Raw genomic sequence first — 23,738 nt, 5'->3', positions numbered from 1 at the left:
TCTACTACTGTAGTTGCACGATCTGTGTATAAAGTCGTGCCTGTAACAGGTATTAAAACATTTGATTGATTGTTTGATCGATTGATTGGTTTAATGGGATTGATATATTTGACTCAAACACTCTTCGAAATAAAGAAAGATTATTACAGAGACGTCAATATTGACGATATAATTAAAAATGGAATAATTATATTTAAAGATGACGATAGCTCAACTGACGATTTTAGCTCATCATCCGAAGAAAAGGATTGAATGAAGTTTCAATAACTTTCACTTTTTCTTGATTTTGTTTTTTGTGATTGAGTGAATGTTAAAGTAACTAAAAATATTAAATTAAAGACAAATTGACCTTTCGTACTATACCTATATTTCGTAAATCTCTCGAAAATTTACAAAATACCTACAATATTAAACTTTAAGCTAAATAGTGGTAAGACCACCATTACTTTTAAACTAGTGGTCATCCGGTCGAAAGTGGACCATAATTAAAACTTGGCTATAATTCATTTAAATTATGAGTTTGAACATTATTGAGGTTCTGTTGTCAAAGCTTATAACTCTATAATAATAAATAAAAGAGTATATATGCGTGTGTGTGTGTCAAATACACGGTAGTGTGTGTAATGTCTTTTTAATAATTTAATGTATTTTTATGCATAATTTTTAAAAAGTATGAGCATTCTACACTCCTCTATATAAACTATAAGTGTGAGAAATTTCATACTTCTCCGTCCACGCAATTTTTGTAATAATTGTGTTTGCTCGCAAACGAAAAAAAAACCGACTTCAATTACATAGACAAGTAATACAACGAAAGTTGATTCACTACGATTTTCGAGGGTTTCCCTTAATTTCTTTAGAATTCCGTCATCAGATCCTGGTTTCTTTATCATGGTATTATCCCTGGGATATCTTCTTTTCAACAAGAAAAGAATTATCAAAATCGGTTCATAAACGACGAAGTTATACCCGAAAATACATTTAAAAAATATACAAAAATATACATTTGAGTAACCCCTTCCATTTTTTAAGTCGGTTAAAAGTAGGTACAAAGTTCTGCTTCGCGTATTAATATATAGAAGATATATTGTATATTTGTAATAAATGTAACAATGTTACAAATTTTCTGAAATGTTGGTGATATTAATTAAATGTTGCAAAATTCACAAATATTTTACGTTATAATCCGACCCTGTGGACGTCAAGTGCTGTGTTTACAAGCACTATGCTTGTATGTTCACTATTGATGGCTTTATGGATGAGAGTTGCGTGGATGCGGCGTTTTATAATCATTTATACGTATACATTTGGAATTAAAATAAATATCTTTTATCTTCTTTCGTTATTAAAAAAAGTAATTGGACAAAAAAATGGAATAGAACAATAATTTTGCTAGATATTAACATACTTAAAGACGGTAAGATTAGTGAAATTGCGGGTATGTTGCCGACCTTTAGGGAAAGATTGTTTGCAAAAGCTTTTAATACCTAAAAAATTTTCTATTAGGGTTGTGCGAATATCGTTCGAATCAAATCGAATCGAATATTAATATATAGACTAACCGCTTGGCGTAGTTTGTAGTGGCTATGCTTTCTGCTTCACAGGTTGCGGATTCCGAGTCTGGGTGTAATATTTGTATTTATAAATTTATATATGTAATATTTCTATGTATATGTATATGTTATACAAAAAAAACTATTCAGTTAAATCAGTCAGCTGTTACCTATAACCTTTAAGTTGCTTACTATAGGAACAGACGATGGTATGTGTATGTTATATATTATTTTTTATTTATTATAAGAAATGATTCGAAATTCAAATCGAAAAATTCAAAAATGATCGAAAAATTCGTAAGTTCGAATTATTCGCACACACCTATTAACAATCTTTTCCATTATTTTCCTCGAGAAAGCGTTTTAAATGGTCACAGAAATTAACGACATCTTTAAACATATAAAAATTAATTAATAAGTCACGTCTGTTCGTTTTCTCACATCGTTGGCGCGTGTGATGTACAACACAACACAACACAACACAACATTCAACTTATTGTTACTTATGAAATAACTGCTCGAACACTGAATTATTTTCACACAAAATTTGAAAACAGGAAAATAGTGTACATAAATATAAACCTTTGTTTAAGTTTTTGTGTTTGAACACGCTAATCTCAGGAACTACTAGTTCTAGTGGTATTGCAAAATTCTTATTGAGTTGGACTGTCTATATCTCGAAGAAGGCTATAGGCTATATTCTATTTTAGTATAAACTAGCTGACCTCGTGAACTTCGTACCACCTTATTTTTTCTTCTTAAATATAATAATTACATATATCAAAATAAATATAGCCTATCTGTCAAATTGGATCAAACAGCACACGGTGTGCAAATTTGATTAAAATCGGTTACGTAGTTCAGAAGTCCATCGCGGCCAAACAACGTGACGCGTATTTTATACCTACATACTTACTAGCCGACCCCGCAAACGTTGTTTTGCCAATTATGTTATTAACCTCCTAAATCCCCCCTTATAACTTAGGGGTATGAAAAATACATGTTGACCGATTCTCAGACCTACCCGCCGCCCAGCCGTTTCATAGGAGTATTGTAACTAACATTGTGACATGAGAATTTTATATATAAGATGATTGACTGTGTTTTAAAAGGGAGTTTCTTGCTGGTTCTTCTCTGCAAAATCTACATTCCGAATCGGTGGTAGCTTCACTTTAAAAATAATTAAAATTTAAATTTTTAAAACAATGATTTGAAGGTGCTTTTAAAGCTATGATGTCAAATATGAACAAAGATCGTTTTGATCGTATTGATCAAAAGTGCTTTTCAAGTCTACTTGAATAAAAAAAAATTGCTTTGGTTTTTATTAACCGACTTCAAAAAAAGGAGGAGGTTACTCAATTCGACCATATATATATATATATATAAATGTGTTCGGGGATAACTCCGTCGTTTATGAACCGATTTTGATAATTCTTTTTTTTTTTTGTTGGACTGGAGATATCCCTAGTTTGGTACCATGATAAGGAAACCAGGATCTGATGATGGGATCCCAGAGAAATCGAGGGAAACTCTCGAAAATCCACATAACTTTTTACTGGGTATAGCGATTTTGATGATTTTTAATTTAATCGAAAGCCGATGTTTATCGTGTGGTCAAATTTAAATTTCATCGAGATCTGATTACAACTTTTGGAGTAATCTTTGATAATGCGTATTTACTTGACTATTTTTTCGTCTACCTATGTTGTATTACTTGTCGATATAATTAAAGTCGGTTTTTCTTCGTTTACTGCAAACACAATTATTGATTTAGACTATCACTAATATGTAAAACCATGTAGGTATGTATTTACCATATTTCTTGTCACCTTGTGTTCCGTTTTTAGGCTAGAAAAAATATTAAGAGGAAAAAAATTGGTTTTAATAATAATAATAATATTTAACTATTTATTTCAGATTTACATCCATTAAATTGTTAGTAACATATGAAAACTTAGAAACTAATGTTAGTAGGTAATTTTAGTACGACACACTGTAACACAATTTGGTTTCAGTAGATACTGTAAATTAAGAAAAATAAACGACGGAAATTGTAAATAGCCCGTTTTACGTCTCAATAATAGCTATTATATTTATTTATTTGTTTGTTTATTTATGTGTTAACACAGTTTCACTACCACCTTGGAACTTATAAAGCCGACCGATGGCGGGATAAGCATCCAACTGCTGGCTTTGAAATACACAGGCGGAAGACGGGCAGCAGCGTCTTCGATGCGATAAAGCCAGCCCTGCGGTCACCAACCCGCCTGCCCAGCGGCAGCGTGAACACTATGGGCAACACATATGAGTTCACGCCATTTTTAGCGCGAATTTATGGGGGCCAATGTCAAGCTGTGGATTGCGATAGGCTGAAGTGATAACAATAAAATATTAATTACAAAACAGAACACACCGCAAACACTACATGCATTCAAATCAGTTAATCCAAATAGCGACATATCAAATGCTACAAAACTGGCAACTAGAATATGTAGCAAGATGGTTTTGTGGTATTTTTATAAAAAAAAATATGGTATTATAGCAGTTTTTTAAGTCTTTTTTGTTAAGTATTATTTCGTTCTCACGCAGAAATGTCTAATTGTAACTAAATTTGTGTAAACATACCTTTAGAGCTTATCCGCTATACAAAAAACGTATAAGGCTTTAAAAGGCCACACGCAATGGATGTACGATTGCTATTTTTACAATTTATACTTGTACATTGAATATTTTGAACTGTTTTATTTATTTTTCAATTTTCATTATTTTATACTTTCCCTGTGTATATTTACATTTCTTTTCAAATTTTTAATCGTTGATAACATACTTTTTTATTTTTTCAATTAAGTTTGAATACATATAAAATACGTTTATATTACGTTTATAAGTACAGAAACTAAATTTCGTATTTGAGTAACATTTTAAAACAATATTCATTTAAATTGTTACAATTAATCGTTAATAATAAAGCAAAGTCAAACGCAATAGCTAGTATAACTCTCACCCCTTAAAAATACTGACGCATGAACGCACCCAAAAAAAAACAACAATGGACAATATGGCGGCTAATTTGACATTTAAAAAACGCGCCAATTCAATTGTCAGATAATTTATCGATGTTTTGATAGTAAACGCTTTTTTAAAACTAATGATTGTGTATCTTTTTAAATTCATTCTCTCGTGTTGGGAGGTGATAAATAATATTTCATGCAACAGTTAATTTTTAAATGTTGCTGTATAAAGTAGATTGTTGTCATTTGTAGCTTTTTTTACTTGTTCGTTTTTTTATTTGTCAAATGAAAAAGACTTAAATATTTATTTACATACTAGCTGACCCGCCGAACTTCGTATCGCCTAACAGTGACTTTTAAGTATTATCACAAATCTTTTGTATGGGAGTATAGAAAAGTGTTGTTTTTAGACTTTTTCAGAAAATTAAAAAAAAAATTTTTTTTAATTTTTCTCTCCGTAAGAACCATCCTCGTACTTCAAGGAATATTTTAAAAAAAAGAATTAGCGAAATCGGTCTAATCGTTCTCGAGTTTTGCGCTTAGCAACACATTCAGCGACTCATTTTTATATTATAGATGTAAAGTAATCCATATAAGTTTAGGGCGACTAAAATGATACTAAAATTATTAGTAATTACGAAATTACTTTGTTTTTCATAATTAATTATTTTGGAATAAGTTCATTAATTTGGTTAAATGGCGCCAAAAGAGAACAGATTTCGCCAATGTCACATAGAACGGAGAAGACACGAAGGAGATTGATCGGTGCGGTTGAGATCACAACCTTAATCCTTAATTATATTATAAAGATATAAATATAATTTGTTTAAAATTTAACTCGTTAATAAAATAATTTTCACTCACCTCAAGTTTAAATACATTTTTTACTTGACGTTAAAACAGATTTTTTTTTTTAATATTAATTTATTAATTAAATCCAATTTATAAATTTTCATGAAAAAATTAACCTAAGTGGATGGTTTTTTTAAATATTAACAGTAAGTGATAAGGCCGCCATTGTCTTTTTTTTTAGTTTTTTTTTGTTAAACTTGTAAAATGATTACTATTTGTATTATATGCAATAATACTATTAATACATTTGACTATTATAATTGTCAAATGTCATAAAATTTAGTACAATTGTTATTTTCCATATTTCGGCACAGTTCTTTTAAAAAAATTTTTTCCCTAAGAAAACCAAAATGGCCCAGCCGTTCTCCAGTTTTGCTCTGAGTTACATTTGCAGTTTTTTTTACAGAAGAAATGTGTTTTATATTACACATTAGAAAATAATAAAAAAGGGTTACATTATGTTATATTAATAATATCTGTGGGGTCGTAACTCAACTAATTCAATAGTTAACTATTGATAAATAATATTTATAATACATTTTACGTACCATTAGTTAATTTGTTGATTTATTGAAGAATAATAAATTTATAAATAATCTTGATACAGGATTTTAAGAGGTTTTACTTTGTAAAGAAATTTATACAAGATTTAAAAAAATCATTATAGAGTTCCTTGTAGGGTTATTTGTGTTTCTGTCATAGTTAGATAGATTATATTATTTGTATTAAGATTTATTGGGAATTTGAACTATTTTCATAATCATTGAACCAGTAATTTTGTTTATTATTTTGGGCAATAATAAATTAGGTCATGTCATACTTTTAGTGAGAAAATTGAACACGAGGTTTTTTTGATCTCTATAGTCTAGGTAGTAGAAATTAGTGAAACTCAATAATGGTTATGACATTAGAAAAAAAAGTTTTCTATTTAAGTTGTTAAACAATAAAATTATTCATTTGACTGTGTTGTTTAAAACATTAATAACATTATGCGTTACAAATTTTAAACCAACAAGTTTTAAAAAATAGCATCCGAAAATCGAAAAATTCCTAACTTCAGTCCGCCATTTTGAAGCGGCAGAAAAAGGCGGTAAATAAAACAAAACAAACAGCTACAAAATAGCAGCTGCCCGAAGCAGGCTCGCTTTGATTGAGCCTCCGCCTATTTCAAATTTCCAACGCTTTTGACACGCCACGGGAAGTTCAGGTGTCCGGCCGGATACGGATTTTTTTCAACTTTTTATTATATAGGACGTTCGGTTTTTTTCTCTGTAGAATGTGTGACTTTTTTTTTGTTTTATTATGATAATAATTACAAATAATTATGATGAAATCGTAAAGAAGTCGTTTTGAATACACATTTCTACTGCAGATTTAGCCGTGATACACAACTACCTAGTATCTAACTAATAAAAACTTGTTTAAACCGGTTTTACAATAACATTTTACTAACTCATTTTACGCACCATATACTTTATATATTTGTAAATATTTAATGTATCGTAAGATATCAAATTATTAGAACTAGTTTTATGACAATAGTCTTTTGAAACAGATTGTGATTTTTTTTAAGTTCTCAATTAAATTTGTAGACAAAGGTAATAGATATGTTGGAGATAGTGTGGTTCTTCCTGATAGACCCGAGAGCCTGTCTTGGTACGGGCCTAGAGGTACACCTCATTACCCGGGCTTGCCACACGGGGGCACGTTGCCTCCGGGGTCTCATTATTTTAAGCCCGTTGGGCCAGTGTCAGAGACAGTCATTAATACAGTCTAAAAACCAAATTTGACGAGGTATTTGGAGGTTGGCAGCACTGTCGGGCATTCGATCAAGATAGCAAGACAAACATGTCGCACGATAGAGAAGAAATTTATGAAAATCATTAAAATGAAAATCTTGGCAGTTAACACGTAATGTCTTTACTTAAGTATTAAGTAACTTGTCTAATAAGAAAAGTATTGACACCTCAGCAGCTCTTTACCTTACTCATTACAAAAACTAAACGTTACTCGAGAGCAGAATTATTCTTATGTGGATCTTCTGTCTGTAACCCAGACTACTCCAGCTTTTGAGCAAAGAGCTTGCTGCATCTCAATAGTGCTTTGACTATCGTATTTTTTAATTCCTTAAAGATTAATCTTTGACAATAAAATACACAATGTTGTTGGACACGACATGTCGATGATATAAAACGCAATGCATGGAAAATCTCTTCAAGTGGTCACGTGACTGGCGCGTGGCATCTGCTTTAAGACTGGGACAAACATAGAAAAAAACAGAGAAAGATATAGACGTATTTAGTAATGGTTTTAAGAATTAAGCTCATGTTTACAAATCAACCGTGCAAGATTATATGAATAGCTTTGTCTTGCAGTTACATTACATACATTACAGCCTATGCAGTCCACTGCTGGACATAGGCCTCCACAAGTTTACGCCAAAAATAACGTGAACTCGTGTGTCTTGCAGTTACACCCGCGTAATTTCCGATCAAATTTCAGGATAATAAAAACGACGAGACGAAACGGAAATAGCTAGAAAATTCATCTATTTTCACAAGGTTTTTGCATTTATAATATGAGCGGAACAAAGATATATGGACTTGAAATGGGGCGTTGGTTTTCACGATATATGAATGAGCTTATAATATATCTTTTTGTTAGCAGACTTCAAACAAAGGAATCAAAAAGGAGTTCTCAGTTCGTCTGTTTTTTTTTGTTTGTTGCTTCATAACTTTTTAATACTGGCTTACAATTTTGAGTTTTTTTTTAATGTTTAAAAACCAGTGCTTGACGTGTGCTTCATCTAATGTCAAATTGAGAACCCCGTTCTTTATTTAAAGTCAGTTGGTAAAATCTTGATAATGTAAAACAAACTATTAAACTGGTGTAGCACCATCATCTCAATCGATACCACCAGATGGTGCACGTGTCGCACACGTCAACTACACGCGCTTGATCTTATATTTAGGGGAATTAAATAAATTGCCCTCAGTCACTGATAACCATCCTAGTTTAGTGGTGCGAGTGACCTGAGGGTCGTAGGTTATATTTGTGTTTGTACAAATATTTCAAGTGGAATTGCGGCGAAGTTTAGATGACTAGTTTTAAAAATCATCTCCTCTTTTTATTCTTCTCGATTTGTTTCTGGAGTGTCCTTGTAAGTCTTTTAGTATCTTGAAGAAAAATGAGATAAAAAAAATGAAAATCATATATTAAAAAAAATACTAAAATAATATATAATAATATTAAATACTGTGTTTAAATAGGCTTCAAAAGCACTTTTATTCCATCTCTATAAAATATATGGTGTAAAAAATAAACACCTAAAGGCGTGAAGGTGGTAAATAAATGACCCTCTGCTCCCGACGTGTCGCACCTTAGTATTTATAACGTGTGACCGCCCACTGGCCGGAAATGTACTTTTTTCATTTTGACGTTAATTTGGGCGGGAATTCAGTTTAGGTTATTTTATGTCTTAAGTAAATGATTTTTTACTTATTACACATACATTAAATCGCTATTGAATATTGCTCTCAATTTTTGTATCTTTCAATGTTTCTAATTTATAAACAAAATCTTGTTAATTTTTTGAAGTATTTTATGTATTTTACCCTTAAAAAGGTGTGTCAAAATACGGCCAAATAACTGTCAGTTTTGGAGTTTTCTTCCTTTTTTATTATTAACAAGCCACGATATGGTTACCTGCTAATTACCAAATATTTAGTAATTATTAAAATTTATTGTTTCGGATATAGGTGCTACAATTTTTTTGAAATATCGAGTACCACCGATTTTTTTAAATTTGATTTTTTAAGGTTTGCTTTTCAAAAGAGGTTTTTATTAAAACTTGAACTTGAAAAAGATTTAAAAAAAAATTAAAAAGTAAAAGAAAAGTCGATAAGGGATTTTCAAATTTTATTTTATCACATGTATGACACAGAATTATTTTATTATTCGGTAACTTTTAAAACTTAATTAATATTTACATTTTTTGGTGCATTTAAAGTTCTTTGAAATTTATTTAAAAGTGTTTTCGTATATTTATACAGTAATACACAATTTTATCATTATTTAAACTAATAAATACAGTAAATACATACAACAGTAATGTCTCGAATATTTTTTAATAAAAAAGTTTTTTTTTTTAATAATTTCAATAACAACTAAAGAAAGAAAAATACCAAGTTCGGCAGTTCTGCACCTATATATACTTCGACGATTCATAATAAATATGCTAGCTATATAACTCAATTGAAACCAATATTTCTTTAATTTTTGTTACTTCTTAATTTTCCAGGTATTACATACTGTATGTAGAAAATAATTTTAAAGTTAAATTAAACCTTATTGTAGGATAGTATATTATATATTACACATTATTAATTATTATATACTTATTTTATATATTTACAGCTTCATTTATTAAAATTATTAGTCAATGTTATGCTAATAAAATGAAATACAATTTACAAAAATTTGAATACTAGAGATAAATAAATTTGTCGATTTATCTTTCAGGTTCTTAGTTGTGTGATAACTTAACTCTAAATAATACATTAATTAAACAATGATTCAAAAATTGTTTTTAAGCCTAGTTAAATAAAATTATTTTTAAATTTTACTTCACATAAAAACTTTTTGATAAATAATGAAGTACTTGTGAGTAATGGTTATTCTATGTACAATATCAAAATTATATACTTTGTAAGTTTTTACTTTTTCTACAATAACTTTACAAAAAAAAAATCTACAACAAAGAATTGTAGAGTTAAATCTTTTTTATTATAAACTTGCCGTTTTATTAAAAGAAAAAATAAATAAATTTAATGACTGATTGAAGAATTAAATGTATTTAAAAAATACAAAATATATACAATACAAATACATCAATGCCTATTTATTTTACACGATCTTATAATATAATTACAGATTAATTTTCTTTGAAGTAATTACAAAGATAAATAAAAAGTTTTCATTTACATGTCTTATTTAGACTTAAAGGTTTATCAAAACTTATTCAATGTTATTTGCCAAATAAGTCCAAATTGGATATGATACAAATCATAATTTAATCCTTGTTTGACAGTACACATTCGTCCTTCAAACTAGCTTGTCAAATATACGATTCTACATTGTATAATCATATGTTTGACTAGCAAGTTTGGAAGAGCAATTTTTTAAACATGTTTAATAAATAGTTAAAACGTTGACACAGCGTGTAACTAACTTTTACACGAGAATTTAACTTTGAAAGAACAAAGCCTATAATAAACAACACTTAAAATGTCTCGATTTAAATTTAACGACAATTACCATAAATTGTTCATATTCAACTCCTCAGTAAAAAGTTATTGCGGATTTTCAAGAGTTTTTCTGAGACCCCATCATCAGATCCTGGTTTCCCTATCATGGTTCCAAACCAGGGATATCTCCTTTCCAACAAAAAAGAATTATCAAAATCGGTACACCCAGTAAAAAGTTATTGTGGATTTTCAAGAGTTTCCCTCGATTTCTCTGGGATACCATCATCAGATCCTGGTTTCCCTATCATGGTACTAAACTAGGGATATCTCCTTTCTAACAAAAAAAGAATTATCAAAATCGGTACATCCAATAGAAAGTTATGCGGTATAATACAACGTAAGTCGACGAAAAAAGCGTCAAGTAAAAACGCATTATTAGATATAACTCGAAAAGTAGTTGTTAGATTTCAAATAAATTTAAATGAGACCAATAGACACACACCACGTTTCGACTAAAAAAAAATTGTCAAAATCGGTCCACACGGTCAAAAGTTCTGATGTAACATACATAAAAAAAAAAACAGTCGAATTGAGAAACTCCTCCTTTTTTGGAAGTCTGTTAAAAATAAATCTATACACAGAGTTAATATTTCAAAGAGATTTAGTTTTAGTGTTTTGATTTTATTTTTTATATTTCTGTATAACAATAGAAATCACTATATGTTTTATAGGTATAAAAAATAATGTACTGATCAATTTCCTTTGTGTCGTCTAGATTGTGTGCATTGGGCAAGAAAACAAATTTACTTCTTATTAAATTTCTATGATATTTGTGTTTGCTTGAAAACGTAATAAAAACCGGCTTCATTTACATGGACCAGTACCATACAACGTAGGTAGACGAAAAAATAATCAAGTAAATGCACATTATTAGAGGTAACTCGAAAATAACTAGTCAGATCTCGATATAATTTAAATGGGACCATATGAAAAGTGCCAACTTTCGATTAAAAAAGAATCACCATCATAACATACATAAAAAAATAGTCGAATTGAGAACCTCATCTTTTTTTTAAACTTAGTTAAAACAATTCAATACACACATAACAGAACACTTAGGGATTATAAAATTGTTATTACATAAACATGGCTAACTTACATTGACCCAAAATACAGATTTTGTTCAGATTGTAATCTTTTTTATTTCTAGCCAAGTTTCTAAGAAACAAAACTTGGAAACCTATGGTTTAGTTATGTCGTGATGCACGCACACACTTTTATATATATACTAGCTGACCCCTGAAACGTTGTTTTACCATATATTTTATTGGCCTTCTCAATCCCCCCCCCCCTCTTATATTTAGGGGTATGAAAATAGATGTTGTTCGGTTTTCAAACCTACCCTATATGCACACAAAATTTCATGAGAATCGGTCAAGCCGTTTTGGAGGAGTTTAACTACAAACACCGCGACACGAGAATTTTATACATATATTAGACTAGCTGACCCAGCAAATGTTGTTTTGCCATATATAACCTCCTTAATCCCCCCCTGTAACTTAGGGATGTGAAAAATAGATGTTGGCCGATTCTCAGACCTACCTACGCACACAAAATTTCGTAAAAATCGGTCCAGCCGTTTCGAGGAGTTTGGCAACAAACACCGCGACACGAGAATTTTATATATTAGATTTTTTAATCAATAGGTATAGGTTATATTTAAGAAATTTTGTATACACCATATTATTTTAACGAAATTTACATAATCAGACAATTATTCTATACAGATGTTAGTTAAGCACGTCATGTCACATTGATTTCCTCGTCAGACGCGCTCGCGTCAGTTTCGTAGTCATCTTCCTCCATATTGGTAAAAACATTTTCCCTTACAAACAAGTTACTAGCGGCCATCTTGTCTTCATAACGATAATCTTGACAGTTTGACGTTGAGGCGTACATTTTGTTTTTTATTTCATCGTCTTCGTTCGAGACTGGAGACATTTTCGGTTTATCGGCTTCAGCATCTGATAGATCTGGGTGTGGGTTGTTCTTGTTCGGTAAAGTTTGTTCCCTCGAACCGCCGGAAGCTAGGAGTTCCCGCTCTTTTGAGTTGCGCCATTTCATGCGACGATTTTGGAACCAGATTTTCACCTGTAATAGAAATATGGTATCAGTAATGTTATTAATTTGTTTGCTTAAACACTTTGAGTAAATGAGGTAGGGCACAGCAGGAATTTCCTGCTTAAAATACGGAACAGCCCGACTGAGGTAGTACCTCGACCTTACAGACGATCACAGCTAAAAAATACTGTTTTCAAGTAGTATTGTGTTCCTGTTGGTGAGTAAGGTGACCATTGTAAGGGGGGGGGGGATCGGGGATTGGGTCGGCAACGCGCTTGCGATGCTTCTGGTGTTGCAGGCGTGCTCTTACTCTTACTCTTATGTGAGCATTACGCTTGTTTGCCGACCTCCTCCTGATGAGATTTAAAAAAAATGTAATGTATGACGGATAAGGGATTTCTTTTTATATAGATGAATTTCCTTGAGCATACGGTTAACTTATTTTATTAAGAGGCCGAAGATGGGCAACAGCGTTTTCGGTGCGACAAAAACAGCCCTGCGGTCACCCACCCGTCTGCCCAGCGTGGTGACTATGGGCAACACACATGAGTTCACGCCATACTTGGCGCGAACTTGTGGAGGCCTATGTCCAGCAGTGGACTGCGATAGGTTGAAGTGAGTGAGTACGGTGAACTCAGCCTATGGACGCCAGCAACACCAGGAGCATAGCAAACTTCCCCAAAACCTTAGAACTTAATAACATGGGCAAGAGAACTTAAGAGCAGAATAGCGAATATTTTCTCACGAATATACTTCTCAAGTAATTTTGTTTTTTTTCAATTGTTTCCAAAGTATTGTATCATGTGTGATAATTTTTATTGCAAATTATACGTATTATTATTACGCCTAATTGTGTCATGGGTTTTGCTATTAAACTTTTATAAGTTTTATTAGCATAGGTATGTAAACTTTTAAGAATTGTTTTGTATGAACTTATAAGAAAAACTTTTTTCTGGTGACAGCGGACTAGCGCGAGATAGCTCTGGACCGGGATCGCTGGAGACTTGTGGTTTCGGAGGTCAAGATCCACTACGGGTCGCTGAGCCAGAGGAAGTAAGTATGAACTTTTAAGAAGAAACAATATAATTGTGTTTGACCGCAAACGAAAAAACTGTCGACATCAATTACTTAGACCAGTAATTTTTTTTTTAATCTTTTATTTAATGGGAGTTTAATCACTTAGACCAGTAATACAACCTAGATTGACGACAAAAAGTGCTTGTCAGATCTCGATTAAATTTAAATGGAACAACATGACGAGCACCACCTTTCGATCAAAAAAAGTGTCATAGAAATCGGTTCATCCAGTAAAAAGTTATGAGGTAACACACGTAAAAAATGAAAAAAAAAAATACAGTGGAATTGAACAATACAATACAATACATGAAGCAGAAACTTTGTACCCCTTTTTACGAAAATTGCGCGTACGAATTAGTATGAAATTTCGCTCAAATTTTGTAATTTATAAAGAGTACAGAATGCTAATATTTTTTTTTAATTATGCATAAAAATACATTAAATCAATAAAAATATATATATTACACACACTACTATTCTTTCGTTATTATTATAGAAGTATACTTGACAACCTCTGACAACAGAACCATAATAATGTTCAAACTTATAATCTGAATTAATTATGGTCGAATCTCGACCACTAGGCAGCCACTAGTTAAATATAATTGTTTTATTACCAAAAAGTTTTCACTATTATTTTAAGAACACATTTATAAATTATTTTTATTAGCAGATGTTAACCCAATATAATGTACTTTTTTACAATATTAATGATACTAACGCGTGCTAGATCGAATAAAATGACAAAAAAGACCATAATAATCGTTAAAATTATGAATCGTCATCAAAGGGCATAGTTTTTTTTCGCCATCGATTCTTCATTTTCTGGTGATTTTGTGAAATCTAACAGTTTTCGGTCTCATTGTGTTCGTGACGGGATATTGATGGGGGGCGGGGTCGGGCTGGCCCTCCGGTGTTTACAATACGGTTAGTGTGATACGGGACAAATTGGGTTTTTTGTTGTTTTCCTTTGAATGAAAAAGTATTTAAAACGGTTGTAAATGTTTTATTAGTTATATTTTGTGTTTATCATTTAAAATATTGTCAATGAATCGTTTTTTGTTATCATTAGACTATTTTTTTCTAATGTTTACGCGAATTTCACTCATTACTCATCTCGTCATGGTCACGGGAGGACTGGACAGTACAGTCCTCCCGTGACCATGGTTGCTGTAAAGTATCAGAAACATTTGACATCTAAATAAATGGGACCAATTGGCACACACCACCTTTCGATTAAAACAAAATTTGTCGAAATCGGTCCACCCGGTCAAAAGTTCTGATGTAACATACATAAAAAAAAAATACAGTCGAATTGAGAACCTCCTCCTTTTTGGAAGTCGGTTAAAAAAAAAACTTAATAAACCGCGATAAAATCCGAAATAGATGTTTCCTTATAATCATTTGATTAATTTTAAAGTCAAGTTTTCTTTATTTTTTTTTTAACATAGACATTCATCAGATCATTAGTCTTCAGCGAAATTACTTCCAATACCGCCAGTGGAAGGCCCGAGGGACGCTGCTATGGGTCTCCTAATAGTAGAAGTGACTTCAAAAAAAGGAAGGTGGTCTTATTTCAATTGGAATGTTGACAGATAAGTATATTTAGATGACGACGCGTTGGCGCAACGGTCACATCACTGTTTTGTGGTTGTTGCGCTGGCGATTGCTTGTTCGCAATTTTATTGGCCATACAAATGTTTGCCGTGGTCGTGGTGTTTTTGCAGTCCTTGTGGGTTTCCCCACCGTGCCTCGGAGAGCACGTTAAGCCGTCGGACCTGGTTGTCCGCCAACCCGCATTGGAGTAACGTGGTGGATTAAGCTCTGATCCTTTTCCTACACGGGAAAAGAGGCGTTTGCCAAGTAGTGGGATATTACAGGCTGAAGCAATATTTAGATTTAGAAATCTTGAATAAAAATTAGCTCCAGATTTGTGACATAAAACATACGTCAACAATGTTTTCTTTTTAACTATTAGCGTCCAGTGGCGCAGTTTATCATGACATGACATAGTTTTCGCACCTGGTTTGTGAGTTAGATCCTCTGATTGCGTTTTATTATTGTTGTTTTAGTAACTAGTTGTGCTCCGCTATTTCATCCAGGTTAATTTGCGAAAGATTGTGCCAAGAAATATACTAAAATATCTAAATAAAAGAAATAAATGGAATATCTAACACAAAAAGATTTTTTAAATTTGAACTAGTAGCTTCTGAAATTAGCGTGCTTAAGCAAACAAACTTTCAGCTTTATAATATTAGTATAGATATAAAATCTATTATGCATTTGTTTAAAAATATACCTATATAATTAAGCATATCGACAGTCACCAAAATTACGGAATCAATATTTAATTATTTGCAACTTAATACATGTAACAAATGACTTATTATTATGTAGGATTTTATTTTTGCGTTACCCGTTTTTGCGTTACATTAGGAATTCTAAACATTTTTGAATATCATATCAATTTTTGATATGATATTCGAAAATGTTTATGACATAATATGTTATTCGCTGAATATTATTTTAGTTTTAAAGAAGTTAATATGTATTTTTGGAAATAGTGTTTGGAAAAGTGATTTGTTTCATTTTAATTAACTAAGTATTTCATATATTTTACCGCAATTTTTTAAATAATAAATAACCGTTATTGAAAAAAAAAACTATCAATCGAAGCAAAGATGTAAGAATCTATCACAAAAATGTATTAATTTCGAAATGACAAATCGCTCTCAACGAACGGAACGAATCAGTTATTGATCGATTTTTGAAATTCGAACGAGTCATTTGTCACTTTTGAATTTTGAAAGCGCTTTTTTAGCGCGAAACAAGCGGTAATTGAAACGCAACAGATTATCTATGGGTGTCTAATCTTTGACGTTGTCTGGCTAATGATGTTTTTTTATGGACTTTTTTGCTAATTTTATGTGTTTTCTTTATGAGTACGTCTTTTTACGTATACCTTATAATCTATCAATATTTAATGCTTTTCATTTTTATCCATTCATTTCTCCCTGTATTTTTATTATTATTTAAAATATAATCGTTTGAATCGTTACTGGATTGAAGAAAAAACGAGTTTAATCCTGCGTAAGATACCTTTAATGCAAGAGTTATACTGAATTGAATAAACCTTCAAACTTTTCACTGCTGGGCAATTTCTCGTCACGCCTATTAACATTTTTACATTTAATTCCTAACTAGGAGTTAAGATCGCTATCAAGTGTCTATGATAACAACCGGACAAATATTTGTTAATCGATTATGTACAAGTGTTTAATGACGACCGCCTTTATTAATCTAACTGTTGGATTTCCTAATAAAATAAATAATAAAATAATATGTTTTGAGTAAAAATATATGACAAAAAAGTGGAAATTGATGGTGAGAAAGAAAAGCGTATGATTTAAGCTTTTATATGAATACCTATTGTTTAGAAAGATGAAATAGATAGGCTCTTACGAAACATTGGCGAAATTGGTCGGGCAATTTTAGTACTGCTGAATGCCGTTAATCTAAACTAATAAATAAATAAAATCCCTTCCATCAGTCCATATTTATTAACAGTCAAAAACAAATGAAATACCTACAAACTAACCTCGACTAGCAACTCAGTACGATTCCACACCTAAATACCCTTTTTGACCATCACGTAGTCGCACATTTAGCGACAATATGCCAGATGACGCGACCCTTTCTGAATCTGACTTGAGCTAGTGATGGGGTGAGTGTCGATAGACAAATATTATTATATTGATAATAGCTAAAATTTATTTATTTATTTACAATACAAATAATCTTACTAACTTATAGCAAGAAATATTGTTTTAATTTATATTTTATATTGGTTTTTATAATTTGATTCAAGATATGACTAAATCGGTCGTGGTTTCACATTAACATAATTTGAAAATATTCACTGCCGAGCTTAGGATTCAGCACTTTTTTAGCTTTGTGGTGAGGCAAGTAAAGCTAAGTAGGTAAGTAATTTTTAATTTCAATATAAGTATACTAACATACTTGTAAGTTTCCAATGTTAACATATGGACTAAAAGTGTCTTACTAAATGAATATTATCATTATTGTTATTAACTAAAATGAATTTATTAAAAGAAATATTTGTGGGATGACGATTAAAAAGTGCTTTTAAAGTCTACTTGAATATAGTAATATACACGTAAAGATAAAAAAATATATATATTTTGATTTTAATTCAAGTAATTGCTCTTTTTAATTTTTAAGATACACACGCGGTCAACTGTTTCTAAGGGTAAGGCAGCTATCGCTAAATCTCTAAAAAGCTTTATTTAGTAAAAAAAAAACAGAGGCGAGGGCAGTATTTCATTGAATATTATGTTAAGCTAAGTCGATTTCGCTTTTAATTTAAAACGCTTACGTAATTTATTTAATCATCAAAATTTTAATATTACACCACAAGCCAGACTTAACGCCTGCTAGTTCTCCCAATCTATAGACTATAAAATAATGGAAAGAATGGACCATATATTTTTTTAACTTTTTAAATTATGGTTGCTAACAGTAATAATATACGTATATTTGTTTCATGAGTAGTTGCTGCTTTAATTATAAGCACACTTCATAGATACAACGACTAACAAAAGCTTAAAAATGAAAACCATCAAAAACAAATGACAATTCAAATAAACTAAGGATAAATTTAAATAAATTAAAAATTATTAAACAAGTAAAAACATATTATACATCTAAATATGTTAATTAAAATATCGCTATAAAGCATCGACACAATAAAATAAAAGTCGCATCCCTAAGCAAGACTGGGGTGGATTGGACTAAGAATTAATTACTCTTTGGCATATTCACTTTTATTACGAATTATACCGAATAAAGAGATAGGCGCGACTAGTGGGGGGAAATTAGGAGGAGGGGGAGTTAGGGACGTCCATTATAGTGTTGTGATTATGATAAATAGATTTAGAAAGATTTTGTCTTAGATTATACAAGCTAATAGCCGCAAATTCGTCTGTATTTTTTATTATAATTCTGAAAAGTTTCTATGTTTGTTCAAACTCTCTAATCTTAGGAACTACATTTTTATATGGTGTGACAAGGAGAAACTTAAATTCTGTTCTGTTACTTTTGTTGTTATTACTATTTTGTTGTTATTATTTGTACGCTACCTTATCCAATACCTTATTTAAGTATATTTACTGTACGAAAGCATATTTAATGATTAGTTATGGGTATAAAAGACTTTTAATTATTATTACTGGTACTACTTATATTAATTACCAGTATGCTAGTTATAACTAGTTAAGGCTCGCGGTTTTATTCTCGTAACTTTTGATTCCCTTAAACCCTCATGATTAAAAGTAGCCTGTGTGTTATTCCAGATTACCTATATACGTATCAAGTTTAGTTGCCATCGGTTCAGCAAGTATTAATGTGTTTGCAAGCTTTCGTATCCATAATACCTATCAATAGCATTCTGTGTATAAATTACTTTTTTTGCCTTTAACCAGGCCCTTAGCGCAGTTAACTGGCTTTGCTTACTGCTCCAGTTTCGTGGATTTGATTCCCGCCCTTAATTTGGGTGTAACATTTATATTTATATTTGTATTACAAATTTATATACATTTACTCGGCTATCTTAGGAACAGACAACCGTGTGTGTTTGTTGAACATATTTATTTTATTATTTATTATCAAATAAATGCAAACATAGAGTCAATACAATTCCCAAATAATATACGAAACAGCGACTCGTCCAATGAATGATTTTCGGACGTTCCAAATTTGAAATATTCATATTTAGTATGAATATTCAAACGCGCGCTGTTTACATTCACGGCGTTCCAATTTCGAAATATTTGCATTTATTTATTTTGAATTTGGAACGTTTTTGTGTTCGCGCGGTTTCGCGGTTTGATTGACAGGACCGCCATGTTTGTTTTGTTTAATTCGAGCTTTTTATTTTTTTATTTGCTTAGTTTTTTTTTCATAATTTGAATAATGTTTGCGTATGTTCTTTTTAATGTAACCCTTTTTAGTAAATTGATATTGTATTGTAATATTTAAATATCGAATTTGTTTGTCTTGTCATGATGTTTTTATTCATAATTTTGGTATCATGGGAATTATATTGTGTATAGAAATTTTATATCAATATTAAAAATATTTTGTGTTATTTTTATTTAATTGTTTATAAAAAAAACATGCAAAGTAATTTAAAAATTATCAACTTTTTAACTCTCTCTCTCTCTAACTCTTTTATTTTCAATAAAGTTGTATTTTTTGCCTTATCTACCTCATAGTCATCATAGTCTCATCAAAATATCAATCAATTAAACAAATATCTCTATCATACTTGATGCAAGTAAAATAATCCAGTTAATTTTGAGTTAATTCGTCCATTAGATCTGGCAACACTAAAGTCTCAGATAACCAATACTCACAGATTACACCATTGTTAGGAACAATTAATTCGAACAAAGCACAGAGATAAGACTGAAAACTAAAGACGGCATACCGCCATCATGCATTTAAAGTTATTTCTTATAAGATTTATTCATTCTATTTAGTATGGTATTTACTAATATGTACACGTGATTGCTAATTACGTTTTCTTTTAGTTTAGTTTTCATTTGTGTAAAAAATATTTAAATAAATACCTAATGTAATATCGTGATTTAATTGTTAAATTGAATAATAGTCGTTACTATTAATATGAAAATAATTTAATAATTTGCGAAAAACTTTAAAAATTCAAAGAACTATAAGCTACTATTTGAGCCTCGATTATAATTTTAAAAAAGTAATTCGAATAGGTATTTGAGAATTCAAATATCAAAATTATAAGTTAAACTAAACTGCCATTATTATTATAAAAAAACTTAATCGAACGTTATAAAAATTTAAATATCGAACGCAATAAATATAAAGCCGCTTCCACACCCGAGGAGCGTGTCCGCAATCTTGGCGCGCTGCTTGCGTCTGACGTTAAATAATTGTTGGCCGCCGGATTATACTAAGATTCTATTAGACACGGTTTGTTTCTTATTGGTATTAGTTTTTATTAATTATCAAGTTATTTATTAAGTAATTGAGAATATTTTGTTAAGTTTAGTATTAAAATAATTTTGTATTAAAGATTCTTTGACAAACAAATGTATATTTAAATATTTAGGGAATGACTAGCAAATTAAAGAAATTTAATTTTGTACTGTAACGATTACGTAACTTATAATTAAATGAAATAAAAAATGTAAAGTGATCGATAGATGTAGGTGTAATAAAATATAATATCACGGAAAGTACAAAACTATATACCATAAAAAATTTCATACAACTGTTGATACAAGCGAGAGAAATTAAATTAAACAATGCTACTAGCTGTGCCCCGCGGATTCACACGCGTTAACTTGAGGAAAAAAACTATAGCCTTCCTAGATAAATGGACTATCCAACACAAAAATTATGTTTCAATTAAACCAGTAGTTCCTGAGATTAGAGCATTCAAATAATATTATTAGTACCTACCGATAGATGAATTGTCATAATTTATGTACGCGCATAACTTTCAAAAAACTGCACTGAATTGAATTCTTTTTTATGTCTGTATGAAAGAAAAGTTACCTAAGGTATGTTGTTATAAATACTTAATTACTAGTAAAAGAATAAAAAAACATTGCCATTATTTTAGAGCAATCCCATTCTACCCTTTATAACTCTGTATTCGGGGAAGGAAGTAGGAATTTATTTAATGACGGCGTCCCGAGGGATGAGGACTGACGGGCTGAGGGTGAGTTTTTATATATTTTATCGCGAATTAGGAGTTTGTGTAATCTTTAATGGTTGCTGACTTTGTTTTATAATCTGTTTGTTTTATTTTTTTTTTTTGTTGAGATTATTGTTTTAAAGAGTTAAGGGAGATTTTACGTTTAAAGTTGTATATAGTGTTTTATGTTCTTTTTTAAGCTGATTCTAGTGTTTTTACGCTTATATATTGAATAATAGCATCTGCATTGTGCACATACCTACCTATTAACAAGTAAATACGTTTACGAAATATCGTTATTTCGATTGGTTATATACCTAACTAGAGTTACTATATAGATAGAAGGGTTAGAAGTAATGCACTATGCTGTTTTATTCACATAACAACATTAAATTCGGACCGGAAACAGATATTTCACTGCAGCCCATCGTAGTCGCGGTCTTTCCCGAGATCGAAGCCGCTAAAAAGAGACCGATTTTGGTTCCTCAGGCCCTTTATGACATCATAGTTGGTGTTGCTTATTAATACTCCTCTGAGAATTACAAGTGGGTCTCGATTTTTAACATCCTCGACTACGAGGCCCGTTCCTTTTTTTGTCAATTTTTCCTAGGCCTTTGTCCTATCCTCGGCAGTCCCAAAGCCCATTATTATCTTTCGGTCCCTAGCTTTTCGGACCCGGTCGACCTCTATCCACCCCTCTTTTGCATCGATGGTTTTCCTTACGGTATCGAGGACCTCGTCCGCTGTCTGTTGATCGCTCTCCGAGGTGACGACCACCGAGTGCAGTGCTGCAGGTCTTGTGGGCTGCTGCGGTCTCAAGGCGGTCACTCTGGCGTAGCTCAGTCGCTGCTCCTCCATCATTTGACTTTTCTTTGCCATTTTCTCCCCGAGAGCCCTCATCTCCTCCTTACTTTCCAGCAATAGTCGGGAGTGCTCCTCAATATTTTTTCTCAGTTCGAGGTCCGTGGGTACCGCGGCCGTGGCGTCGGCGCTTATTTTCGTCGACGCCTCGCCCGCGGATCCCCCGTCCCCTATTCGAGCCTTTTCGGCCACCATGGCGTCCAAAAGCTTACCGTAATCCTCGATTACATTTTCCAAATTCTCCCTGTACTCCTTTTTTAGGTTTTTTGACGAATTTATAACGTGTTTTATTTTTGTCACAATTTCATCCAATAATGCATATGCATCTTTTTGGATTGATGGGAGATAAAATTCCTTTCCTTTTATTGGAAATCGAGGGGTGACCTTGTAGGAGTTTCAGGGGTGTGGGTCTTTCTACCGGGTCTGCCTGAGTTGCGGATACCAAACGTGTTGGGGGTGCGTCAAAATAGTCAAATTAAATAATATAGTAACTATACAAAATAATATTTAATAACAGGTAGGTATAGGTAAGGATCTCAATTAAGATGGCCGCCAGTGACCTATTTCTGTATCGGTTCTATATCGAAGATCCGAAAAGAAACACAAAGCAAAGATAAACGCTCAGACCACGACAAACATTAGTATAGCCTGTATAATTATATCTATATCATGAGCGAGAACAGACAGTGCTGTGATCGCTACGCCAAAGCTTAGTCAATTTCATATGATAAGAGTATTGAATTATTTGAATTCAGAAGACTAAACTGAAGTGAAAAGACTCCAAGTCACAAAAGCGCCCTAAGGGTAAAATTATGAACTATTAACCATTCAAACGTGTAATTCAATTTTTTTAGAATATATCCAACTACTGAACATAACTCGGTCATTCCATTCAGGAAAAGATCATTAACATACGCATATGGAAGAAATTTTTAAAAGTTTCTTAAATTTTTGTTATTTTACTTCAAGAAATATACGCTTGCAATCTTATATCTAAACCCACCTTTATATCGAACAAATCAACAGAAACAGACTATGAACCACATTCGAACGGCCTAATCCGAAAACATTCAATAAACAGTAAAACCTGCTTCGAAGTATCCTATAAAAATCAGATATCATAAAAAGGCCGGTACGAGAAACCGAACGCGAAAAAAAACAAATCAAACTCTCGACCAATAAGAAACGCGGATACACTTTTATACGATACAAATCGTCCAATAGAATCGCGTTTTAAGACGTAACAAGAGCTATATTTTTG

The 23,738-nt window shown here is 31.5% G+C and overlaps 1 protein-coding gene and 1 long non-coding RNA gene across 2 annotated transcripts in view; one reads left to right on the top strand and one right to left on the bottom strand.

Moving 5' to 3' along the window:
- Positions 1-759: 759 nt before the first annotated feature.
- LOC123668174 lies at positions 760-11,605 on the top strand. Its single transcript, XR_006745519.1, has 2 exons — positions 760-816; positions 11,559-11,605. It is a non-coding gene; the product is annotated as an uncharacterized LOC123668174 (long non-coding RNA).
- Positions 11,606-12,465: 860 nt separating this feature from the next.
- Positions 12,466-23,738, bottom strand: part of LOC123668209 (homeobox protein DBX1) — a 43,139-nt gene continuing 31,866 nt past the window's right edge. Inside the window, exon 5 of the mRNA XM_045601998.1 lies at positions 12,466-12,813. Within this exon, the coding sequence (XP_045457954.1) occupies positions 12,466-12,813 (348 nt within the window). The remainder of the gene's footprint in view (positions 12,814-23,738) is intronic.

This window comes from Melitaea cinxia, chromosome 30, assembly GCF_905220565.1.
Source record: "Melitaea cinxia chromosome 30, ilMelCinx1.1, whole genome shotgun sequence".
Classification (NCBI taxonomy): domain Eukaryota; kingdom Metazoa; phylum Arthropoda; class Insecta; order Lepidoptera; family Nymphalidae; genus Melitaea; species Melitaea cinxia.
This window is presented reverse-complemented; position numbering and strand designations above follow the sequence as displayed.